At 37.3% G+C, this 12,582-nt stretch overlaps 1 protein-coding gene across 8 annotated transcripts; it reads right to left on the bottom strand.

Annotated features, from left to right (window-relative positions):
• Nucleotides 1-393: 393 nt before the first annotated feature.
• LOC136851977 (nudC domain-containing protein 2-like) lies at nt 394-9,216 on the bottom strand. 8 transcript variants are annotated; one of them, XM_067126371.1, is made up of 4 exons: nt 9,174-9,216; nt 6,508-6,718; nt 4,876-5,079; nt 394-1,836 (listed from the first exon to the last, which is right to left on the bottom strand). In XM_067126371.1, the coding sequence occupies exons 2-4, from the start codon at nt 6,706-6,708 to the stop codon at nt 1,675-1,677; spliced, it is 567 nt and encodes a 188-aa protein (XP_066982472.1). In that variant the 5' UTR covers nt 6,709-6,718; nt 9,174-9,216; the 3' UTR covers nt 394-1,674. The 8 variants fall into 8 exon arrangements, with proteins under 8 accessions (XP_066982472.1, XP_066982469.1, XP_066982473.1 ...); XM_067126368.1 differs by lacking the exon at nt 9,174-9,216 and adding an exon at nt 8,831-9,020; XM_067126372.1 differs by lacking the exon at nt 9,174-9,216 and adding an exon at nt 8,859-8,927.
• Between the last annotated feature and the right edge of the window lie 3,366 nt (nt 9,217-12,582).

Genomic DNA, 12,582 nt, shown 5'->3' with positions numbered 1-12,582 from the left:
GGACATTTTTCAGTACAAATTCATCAGTTACAATATTTCCACCTCCCAACCCCACTCATAATTTCAACTACAGTACATGCAAGGGGCAAAATTCTTAGCTACCTGGTACCCAAAGCCAACATATGCTACTAGCCCAACAGATGATCTTACTTTTTATACTCAAGCATGAAATGTCACAAACTTTGGCTAAAGTAAAAAGATGGGTTTGAGTTCAAAACATATATTTTGTTTTTATAAAAGTTTTTACTCTTGGTCTTATTTTACCTTCCTTCTCCTTAGCTATACTGTATATCTAAAAAAAATTATTTGACTGATTTCAGTATTGTATTCTGTAATACCTTACTGACTTTGGTTCTCTAACCTTTATCCACAAAATTAATGAAAACAGCCACACACTGAAACACTAGTTTATTGTTAAAAAGAGTATAATCTTGTTCTCAAGAACATTAAGAGAAAAATATAATGCCACTACTAATGCTTTTGTCAAGAACAGATTAATCAGACAATGTATAATGCAAAGTTTTCATTGCTATTAACACGTGTTCCAAGCAAAGGAGTTACTACAAGTTACAGTATACAATGACTATTTTTATAAAGTACTACTGATGTATAAAAAGGCAGACTGTAGTATGTTTCTGTGGGTCTGTCATCAAGCTGAAACATTTCAACACTAATTTCAACTACTGTAGCTGGTTAAGGACACTGACTAGCAGCAGATTCACAACTGTGTGTAAACACATAAAATTAAAATCATACTTTTAATTTGCTAGTTGAATCTGTAATTTTCACCACAGGGCATTTCTTACAATGATAATTTTTCATGTTATAAATAACATTATTCATCAGCTATTCAGCTTCAGATACCAGTAAATTTACAAACAGTAAGGACATATCCTGAAAGATGTCCAAGTAGACAGTCAGGCATTAACTTTATAATTTTATTAACATTTAAACTTATTTCAAAATTTCCACATTCAAAATCCCAGTCCTAGATCAACTTCCTTCCCGCTGACACAAACTTGAATCTTTTTTTCTAGCTAGAAATGAGCGCCTGGCTGTGACATCTTTCAAAATAGCTTTCCTGAGTACCGGGACCTTTCCCTGAAAAAAGTGCAACGCCATATCTTAAAAACTAATCATACAATTTTCTTGAAAATAATCTCATGGCAAAAAAACTGGCATACATCTCTGGAATTTGCCTCCTGGACACCAGTAATCACACTGGTAACCTGAAAGGCTAATGGGATATACATTTTAGAAACTTGACCTTTTTTAAACTGTTTAATATTTTTTTAACTTTCAGATTTTTTCACAGAATATAGCTTTGGGTTTTTCCTTAACGCCAAAAAATACCATGAAATAAATTATTTACTTCTGATTATGGCACAGTACATGAACCCTCTGAAAACAAGTCTCCCTTCCAGCTAGTTTCAAATAGCACAAAGCTTATTGTTCTCTCTCTGTTACGTAATGTTTATCAAAAACATTCAACTTCCTAGCTGTACTTAACACTATATCTACATGTATAAATACTAATACTGTATCAATAAATATCAAGATCTAAAGTATCGTGTGTAAAAAGGATTCCACTTGGAATATATTCGCCATGTCAGTCATAAACAGCAGGTTACAGAAGTCTTTCCAAAAATACGAAGATGTGTTACTTATAAACAATCAGCTCTTCTCTTGGCTGTGTTCCCCTTCAATTCCCTGGCTGCTCCCCTGCTTCTTTTCTGCAATTTCCTTCTGCTTCTCTTCCCATTTTTGCAAGGCAGTGCCTGGCACATTGTCATATCCTTTTTTCAAGGTCGCACCACTGAAGTCAAACCCTGGATTCTGAGGAGAAAACAAAATGTACTGGTAGGACCATCGAAGTACCATAACACAAGATATTTATGCGCATAAATCATTGGATACGAATAATTAAATCATCCAAGATATAAGCAATCCTTCCATAAAAATATATACAATATACATATTTTGACAAAAAAAAAAATCTGTACTGTATAATACAAAAACTAACAAACTCTCCATACAGCTATCATTAGATCACAGTTTCACATAAGCATGAAGTTTATCAAATGAAAACTGTAGTAAACCATTTTCAATATGTACTGGTATCTGATGTGCCTGCCTCTGAGAGGAAGCCTTTAGATCCACACATTTTGGCTACTTTCTTTGGAATGGGTCACAAATCTATAACAGCAGCAACAGTTTTCAGACACAGATTTCCAAGTAAAACTGGCAACCAGTGATTCCTTGAAAAGCTACACTCATATACTAGTCTACCAAATTAGACGGTCATTTTGCAGTTTATTTCTCTTTACCTTCCACACTGCCTCCCAATTTCCAGCCTGAGAAGAACCCTAAAAGAGTTTGGAGGTCTGGTTAAACAAATCATTTATAACTAACTAACCAACAGCTTTTACTGTACAATACAATACTGTACTTATCATGCCTCTAACATTCTCATGCCTATTTCAAGGGCTGCTACTTCTAGTTCTCTCCAGGCTTCCAGGCCAGGGGGAAAGAGGGGTGGGTTACACACATGGAAAAAGGCATCCTAGTACATGCTCTATGTCCATAGCTGCCCAAAAGAAATGTGTGTTTCCCTTGGTGCCTCCCACGTGTGCTAATAACGCTACCAGCTCCTGCAAAGTTGCTTGTCTAGGTGTGATAACAAGGACCTTTCATTTTCAACCTTTTTAAACCCCTGAGCTTTGGATAAGGGCCTTGCTGTTATTCCTGTCACTCTTGCTCAAGAGGTCAACATGCTTGACTCTCCAGTTGCTGTCATAGTTTCTCTACAAGAAACAGTTGCTGTCATAGTTTCTCTACAAGAAACCCCAAGGCTTCTGCTCCTGCAGCTGATGGTACTTCTCATCTTACTACTGTATAAAGTCAAAGAAATATGAAGAAGCATAAGCCTACTTCTTTTTCCACCACCTCATCACCAAACTCCTCCTCTTCTTTTGATCCCTCTTCCTTTCATGGGAAGAAGTCTGGAAAAGGGACTCTCACACAAGAGGTCCCAAAAGGATTATCTCAGATTAAAAAGCTTGCTCATGATCTCTCGTCTCCCTGTTCTTCTTAAGAGAGGAAGATTACCAAGAACTCTTTCTTTACCTCTCATGTTTCTCTGGAGGTATGAAATGGGGGATCTGCACTGTTCTTTGGAACCTGTTTGGGCAGACTGAGGTTCACATGTGACAAGTCACCATTATGCAAAGTTCAGCAGTACAGTACTGCCTGTGAATTAACGAACCAATAATAAAATGTGGAATCCAGGTTTGAAGCCACATTAAAAGCCAATTAACTATTCACTGTTTATTACTTGTCACCTAATCCTACCAACACAGACCCGGAAAGAATACTGTAGTGACCCAAAACCATAACCACCTTGGCGAACGTAATGAGGCTTTTCTATTGTATGAACAGAGACACTTCTGTAGTTTCATAATTGCATGAGAAACTTTCTCTTAACTTGTAATGAAAACAGAAAATCAATTTGAAGTCTAAACAAAGTTCTCGTACCATACTTATTGTATTTACATATTCACACAAGGTGTGGGCGACTGAAATTAAATTATATCTTTATAAATGAAAGGGGTGATTTAGCTGGAAAAACAGTTTAGCCAGACCACTGAGCTAACACTCTCAGCCCTCATACGCCTACCCAGAAATGGATGAAAAATGAAAGGATCACAGACTGATTTTTATGGGTTAAAATGATTTATATCATGTCCTTGACTAACATCCCAATAAACAAAGATTTGCCTTCCTAAAACAGTTTCCCTGTTAAGCATATTACACAACCATGGGTGCTGTAATAAAGAGCAAAAACAATATATTGAATGACCCCAAAAACTTCCCTCACAGACCCTTTCGCTATCTAAATCAAGCAGTCTTAACTACCCACCATTCATGAGCTAAATTATTTATTTTCTGTGACAAAATCATTATACTACCTGTGTACAATTAGATCAAGTTTCAAAAAGAATAATTATATTCTCCTCTGAACAACTGTACTGAGGCTGTAGAAACAAGAGAGCTATATTATCTGCTCAGGTGATTGTTCACATCAACTTTAAAAATAAAGTTGTGTTCCTTGCTCCAACTTTCTTTTATTATTATTATTATTATTATTATTAATATTATTATTATTATTATTATTATCATTATTCAGAAGATGAACCACATTCATATGGAACAAGCCCACAGGGGCCACTGACTTGAAATTCAACCTTCCAAAGAACACGGTGTTCATTAGGAAGAAGTAAGAAGAGGTTACGGGAAATACAGAAAGAAGAGATCTCGCTTATTAGAAATTAAAAAATAAATTAAAAAATAGGTAAAAATGTATTAAAATGCAAGGAGAATAGTGTTAGGGCAGTAATGCACTTCATCTTCGCTTGAACTTCCGAAGTTCCAATTGCACAACATCCCCAGGGAGACTGTTCCACAGTCCAATGGTGTGAGGAATAAGGGATCTCTGGAACTGAGAAGTTCTACAGCGAGGGGCATTTACTGCATATTGGTGCTGCTGTTCAGCAAATCTGGTTCCTCTCGGAAAGAAAAGGGGATAAGGGATCAATTGAGAATGTGAGATCTCTGTTAAAATAAAACCTATGAAAAATTGATAAACAAGAGACCATTCTTCAATGGTCCAAGTCATAACTATGTATGGCATTATTCAATGTTGACACTCTGGACACTTCCCAATAACTCCATTTAAATACAACAAAAAGTAAAAGACAAAAAATCATTTGCATTCATCAAAGGTTTAGTATTTCCCCAGTTAAGGAAAATAAAAAGGCATGATGAAAAACAATGGCCTGTACAGTAATTACAAACTCAATGCCACCAAGAACTCACCTCGATTTGAAAGCGTTCCAAATCTAATTTCTTTCTCATTTCATGTACTGTCCATGGATCAGCCAAGAAGTCTTCCTTTAACAATCCTTCCCATACTGTCTCCTTGCTGCAAACATCCGCCTTACTTAATACTAAATGTACCAACTTCTTGTCCTCCAAAGTCCATACTGATTCATCGCTTCTCACAACAGAAAATAATGGTCCCTGTTGAAAAAAGCAGAATCAAATAATCTCAAATTGAAAATTCAAAGTTTATTTTATTACTGATTGATATATTCACCATACATATAATTTCCACCATTCTGGAGAAGATTGCTATAACACTGGTGATATGTGCAGACACCACCCTACTTACAAACGAGTTACAAACACAATTTTAATTTGCGATCCCATTTCTTTGTATCTCTGAATGTTTGTAAGTTGAATGTTCGTAAGTAGGGTGGGTGTCTGTATATACAGTACAAGACTCACATCTAAATATACAACTCTCGTTGTATATTTATCATGTACAGCAGTCTACACAAATCAACAAATGATGGAAGATCATTACCTTGGATTTTGATAACTTTCCTAGAGGTAAACAAATTAAAATTTCTGACAGTCTAATTCAGTGGTTCTCAATCTCTTTTTAGTGATGGCATCCTAACTAATGCAATCATTATCGAGACACCCTTTCTTAAACCATCCCACCATACTGCATGAATTAACTTTTATTTATTGAATAAAATTATTATCCATACTCAAACCAAAATCAGCACCCCATAAATGCAGAAATATACTTTAAAAACAAAGAGCATATCAGAAGAATTATATAAACATGATTAGCGTAGACACACTGATAATAATTATATGAAGACATCTGCATTTTTTTTTTTTTTTACAAATGTTCATTGAGATGATCTAGCCAAGACAAAATTCATGACAATCTTGCAGCACCCCTAGGCACTGTCTGTTGCACCCCAGGGTGCCAGGCGCCAAGTTTGAGAATCACTGGCTGATTCAATTTCCTAATGGAATGGAAGGTTAGAGTTCAATAATACTTTGGGTCTTCAGCACCCCACATTACTTACTGGCATTGAAGGTGATCATCTGTAATTAATAATTTCTTTTTTATTTTAGGATATTGCTACCATTAGCATCCGCTGACAGTAACTATTTAATCACTGCATTATTAAGAGAATCACAGGGCGATTATGATAAAGTACTTATTGCCCATGCAAATTAAAACGGCCTATTATTGAAAAAATATTTTTAAAAACAAAGCTAATTTTCTCATATATAAACCAATCAATTTACAATAACTTACAAAATGTTCTGAAACAAAACAATATAAATTTCCACAATAAAACTGATTATTTGCATACTTAAATACTGTTAAAGATTGCTTATATCTGCTTACCTGTCGGCACGGAGATGTATGTAACCTATCTTGAACAGTAGGTTAGATTCATCCCAAAAAAAGTATTATCCATAACTCCCTCTTCCTTACCTCAAATATTATTGCATACTTAAATACTGTTAAAGATTGCTTATATCTGCTCACCTGTTGGCACAGGGATATAAGCTAATATCTTGAACAGAAGATTAGACTCATCCCAGAAAAAGTATTATCCATAACTCACTCTTCCTTACCTCAAATATCACTTCGTTTAAGACAACCACTTTGAGGTGCGATGGCTGAACAGTCACTTGAATAAACTTGGATCTTGTTCCCTCCGGCACGTTCACTTCAACGTGAACTTCCGCCACTGTCTGCCACCATCTGCCCCAAGGTGTGGCGCACGGCACGATTCCACTCCTTTCGTCAAAGTTGGTTTCTACGTAGTCTGGCATTTGTAAATATCTGCAAAATGTTATGAAAGATTACATGCTTTGTAAATAAAAGAGAACCATATTAGAGTTATTAATCACAAAGGTTAGTTATATATGAATCATGATATAAATGCCTTTAGTATTAATATGCTATTAAGACATTTACTAGCAGGGGATAACAGCATCTTACACTTTTCCTACCAAGATTTCTGCTGCATACAATCCACATATTATTACATCTACAACCTATACATGCTGGTCAGGGAAAGGCCAAATGGAATTGATGAAAATTAAAATGCAAAAAGCACGGCAGCTGAGGCTAATACAGGGACACTGCAAAGAACCTTTAGTACCTCTCATAGTGTACTGTGCAAGAAATGCTGCCAATGGCATACCCCTACCAAGCCTAAGGTTTATATGGCACGGTAATACTATATTTCTACGGACCCATCGTTCGGTTATGATCATTTAGTTATTAGGGCACTTATAAAAAGCTATTTTACGTCATTTATAATAGGTTATGCCCATACTGTAATGTCTATCATGACTCTATCACATTAAGCCTCAATTGTTGCAGCAATAGGATGCCTGACAATGATAGGTTACGCTAGGCTGTTGTAGAAGAAATCCAGAATAATTATCTTTGTCACTCACAGAAGATTTAAGACATAGCCTAGCAGGAAGCCAATGCTGACTGGGGGATAAAAATACGTCCATTGCTAAAAAATTGCCACAAAACTTAATAAATCCTAACCTGGCGTTCCCGAAACATATCCTAGCCTAAGGCATCGTGCCGCGACTCGGCCGAGGTGTGGCTTTGGACCCTGTTCTATAAAGATTTTTTATATTTTAGCCATTCTAAAATAGTTTATGCCCCCTGGCCTGCAATGAATCCCTGGGCCTACCTAGCCAATAGTCAGATGGTCCCCACTGATTAGCCTAAGGTACCTAAGGCATGTAATGGGCTAAGCTAGCCTAGGTTAGGCTATGCAAAAAAAAAGGTAAAATTACAGGGTACCTCTGCACGGACTGCCATGTTGCTGTTATGGACTGGTTCTGTGCACGCACAAGTCATTAGGGAGCCATACGTTCAAGTAGGGATTGGCTAAGGAAACCTATTATAGATGGAACTATACTAACCGAACGTACCCTAACCTAACCTAACCTAGCAGGATGTTGTTTAGCCCGAGGGCCCAGACTCCCCAGTGAAGGAAACTCCACTTTTTACCAAAAGCTCCCATGAAGAGCATACAATTTCTGAGGTTAATTACAGGTTAATTACAGTCGACCGACGGAAAATAACGGTAAATTCTTGATAAGCAACCAAAATGTTTTAGGAAAAATTCAATTTCCAAAGTAGCCTAATACCCCATGAGAGACATTGCTTAGCTCTACCCTCTGCCCACCGAGTCAAAGAAGATGCCCAGACAAGAAGCCAGATTTAAAAAATCTGCTTATATTTATTCAGTAAATATAGATAAATGCTTGCGCTCACGCAGAAGTCACTGACCAGAAATGCCTTTAACTTATGAAATATGACCGAATTTTCACTGAACAAGAAAGCTCGAGCCTTGGTTAAGGTCCACTTGCAGCCCTATAGGCAAACTTAATCTTTAGGCAGGCTCTTTAGTGTGCTTGACTGATTGCTTTGCAATGCTTTATTCCTTCCAGTTGGGTTTCATTTTTGACGATTGGTATGGGGTAAGCGGGCATAGCTTACGTGGATTACAAGCACAGTTAAAATTATGTCTATTCTAGAAGTAAATCAGTCCAGAATTGTGTCACGTACGTTTATATCTTCTTACACAAATGGGATATATGTGAAAAATATTATTATTAATAATAATAATAAGACTGACTTATAAAACCAAAACAACGGGTTGCCCAACGCACTGTAGAATAGCCCAAACCTACCCCGAAGGAATAGGCCCTATGTACAGTAGCATTGATGATAACCAATCAATAAACACCTAAATACCAGTCCTAAATGCTACATAATGCAATAATAAATTAAAATTAAATTTATATAGTATTTTCTGGTAACGAATTAGCGAGCCAGGCATAATACAAGCAAAGGTAGGTAGCAGGCGCTATTGGGGATTACTCTAAAAGGAACTCTAAACAAAATTACAGTAAATTCTACTTTTATTAGGAAAGGTGAATGGCGATACTTGTAACAAGACAAAGACGTCTCCGGAATGCTATAATAACAATAACAATTTCCCTTCGAGACGAAGAAGACTGAACACAAAGACTTGACGAGAGAGAGAACGCAACTTCCGGGATGACGTAAGTCTACATACGTCACGTGCGAATGACGTTTGATGGAGAAGAAAGTCTCTACTCTCTTCCAGAATCAGCTGTTTTCTGCTTTGGTTACGAGTCAGGGAACAATTATCTCCTCTATGAATGATGTCACAAGCGTCTTTTTCACGTTTATAAGTACTGAAAGGTAAATTCTACGGGATAGTAAAGTTTTTCATTACATTATCGAGGGTTTTTCCGTTGCGTGGAGTGGTCATTTAGCGAAGCGTTCCGTCTCTTCTTCCGCGTTTTTGTTTGGAGGCCACATTTTGTCCGCCAGACCTCGTTCTTTGTTAGGATTTTTCTTGCGTAATTTGCTCTTCTTTGCGGAATGCAAAGTTACAACGGACCATGAAGAACAGTTGCAAAAAATTAAAGTGTGGTTTATTTTCAAATGAGCGGGATGCTTTGAATGAGACATACGACGGCAGCTTGTGACTACTTTAGAAGCAAGAGCCCGTGCTGGCATTAAGCCACCTCATTCAAAACAGCATTAAAGAAACTAGACTGACCGACAGAAATCTTATGCTTTAGGAATAATATGAAAGACGGAATGCGCACTGGTGTCCTTAAACAACTAGGAAACGTGAAGCAACTGACATTAAGGCTTGCAAAATCAAGGAAACGCTAGGAGTTGCAGCGCTACGTAGCCCCTAAATTCAAGGGGAAATGTAGCGTCTAAAGACGAAACAGGTGACTAAAGCTATTTAAATAACAGAGGTAATAAAATATTCTCCCTATTAAAACAAAGGGAAATACTGTAAAACACATGACCGCAAACGTACAAGATGATGATGATGATGATGAAGAGACCGCGATAGAATTCATAAACGGACAGGAACTCGTGACTTGAAGGCCTGACACGAGATAAGGCGATTCTAGATCCAGTTGGCCTAATGCCAGCATATGCTCTTGCTCACGGCCAGGCTAATATAATGCAACATGAAAATAGCTTCAAGAAAGTTGCAACATTAAATACGAGACCAGAAAACAAACATTACACATCAAATAAACAGAATATGATAATCTAGAAGAACGTGCAACTGGGTCACCTGTGAAAAAAAATTAAAGCAAGCCACACGGACGTATTGTGAAGCTGACCCAGAACAGCGTTGCTACCCAGGCATTGGGAAACTGACCTCTTATGGAGTTTTCTTGTCTACGGAGATCGTAAAAGTATATTTTACATCTTCGATCAGCGCTTTCAAAGCCCTGCTCCCGAGGTAATTCTTAATTTTTGAACTTATCAAAAGCGATATCTTCAACGCTGCATTCATCTTAAGTCCATGCGCTACTGCAGAAAATACTGCACTGAGATCTGATGTTATTATTATTATTATTATTATTATTATTATTATTATTATTATTATTATTATTATTACTGAACCAAGCTTCAACCCTAGTTGAAAAAAACAGCCTACTACGAAAAAAAGAAATATGGACGCAAAGAATAAAACAGTAAATAGAAACAACAGGGGTAAAAAACTGTAAACATGACAGGAGACTCGTATGATAGACCAACAAAAACAAAAGAGAGAGAGAGAGAAATATTTGCACCAAGTTCGAACCTGTGACGTTGTAACGATTGGACTACGTGATTAGGAAGATCAACATTACACATTTGCTATCATCGACGCACTTGAAGGTCGGAATTCCGTTCATCACAGAGTACGTCCCTGGGGAGGGAGGGGTGGCCGTTAGTGCCGTCAGTGCACCTCATGCGGTGCGCTGTAGGCATTCCTCAAGGTTCTTTGCTGCGTCCCTTAGGCCTCTAATTGCAGCCCCTTTCATTCCTTTTACTCTACCTCCTTTCATATGCTCTTTCTTCCATCTTACTTTCCTCAACCCTCTCCTAACAATTGATTCATAGTGCAATTCTTTGAGGTTTTCCTCCTGTTACACCTTTCAAACCTTTTACTGTCAATTTCCGTTTCAGCGCTGAATGACCTCGTAGGTCCCACTGCTTGGCCTTCGGCCTAAATTCTATATTCAGTTCAATTCAGTCGCAGCTTTTCTAAAAGGTGACTGATTTCCTTCCTACATCTTTTAAAAGACGTTCGGAGAATTGCTGATGACGCACCGATGGAAGTATTAGTCTGATAGAAATGATAAGTCGATATGAGTCTACAGTTTATCTGTTTTTATTTTCTTTTAGCTGGGTTGACGCATCCCTTTTTTCAATGTTAGGTTGTTAATGGTGTTTGTTTGCGTTTATTTATTATTTATTGATTGATTTATTTCCTTATTTATTTATTCATTTGGTATGACACTTCTCGAGAAGGTGCCGCAGGAAATGGGCCTATCCAAGGTCTATAGTATTCTATAGACCTTGGGCCTATCTTCCAAGCTGATTTTTATTCTTTGTGTCAATTTTTATTAAAGTGTTCATTAAATTTAATCTTTTTAAAACTAGTTTTTAGTTTTCTGTAAAAGAAAACCATTGTGTTGGCTTTGTTTGTCCGTCCGCACTTTTTTTCTGTCCACACTTTTTCCATCCCCCCTCAGATCTTAAAATCTACTGAGGCTAGAGGGCTGCAAATTGGTATGTTGATCATCCACCCTCAATCATCAAACATACCAAATTGCAGCCCTCCAGCCCCAGTAGATTTTATTTTATTTAAGGTTAAAGTTAGCCATGATCGTGCTTCTGGCAACGATATAGATAGGCCACCACCGAGCGGTGGTTGAAGTTTCATGAGCCGCGGCCCATACAGCATTATACCGAGACAGCCGAGAGATGGATCTATTTTCGGTGGCCTTCATTGCGTTGTAGGGGCTGTACAGAAAACTCGATTGCGCCGAAGAAACTTCGGCGCATTTTTTACTTGTTTTTTTCTGTGTAAAACGTTCTGAGGAAAAAAACAATCATTTCCTTTTCATATACGTTTCCATTCAAGAATTTTGTAAATTTACTGGCAAGTTGTTTTTTTCACTTTCATGGAATACTGTTTTCTTTTTTGAAAAACAATTAAAACAGACATATTTGTGAATGAGTCACCATATTTCCCTCTCAGTTTTATTGAACCTTCAACTGAACCTTCACCCGATTTCACAGCCTGGTAAACAGCGTATAACTCAATGAGCCTTTGTATTACTAACTATCACATGATCGATGCTGAATCACTGAATTCTGAATTGTTGACAGCTAATTACAGCCTATGTTCATCTGTACCTCCAGTAATGCAAATCGATACACTTCGTTTATCAGAGATGTTGTGTTGCATCGATCTATTCTAGCGTCAAAATAAAATCATGTATTAATTCATGATCGCGTGTTTCTGTAATAAACTTAATATGACTGCGTCGTTGCTTTAATTGTGGTTGTTTATCAGGAATCCAGAGTTGGTTTGGTTGTTCCATTTGTCGAAAGCCAAATATATTAGTTTAGGTTGTAACTCTTGAGATTCCTAAAAACAGGGAGATTTCACAAAATGAGAATCAAATCTTCCTCTTATGGAAATGTAGTCAGGAATGTGTTGTAAACACCAATTGAGTCTTTCCTGAGTATCTACATTACTGATCAGAGACTCCGTGACGCTGTCGTCTTCCTTATCTTCTGGGAATTTGCTTTTACAGCATGCTGAAATCACG

The sequence above is a fragment of the Macrobrachium rosenbergii genome, chromosome 24 (assembly GCF_040412425.1).
Source record: "Macrobrachium rosenbergii isolate ZJJX-2024 chromosome 24, ASM4041242v1, whole genome shotgun sequence".
Lineage (NCBI taxonomy): Eukaryota > Metazoa > Arthropoda > Malacostraca > Decapoda > Palaemonidae > Macrobrachium > Macrobrachium rosenbergii.
The sequence above is the reverse complement of the archived record's forward strand: the minus strand, read 5'-3'. Positions and strand labels throughout refer to the sequence as shown.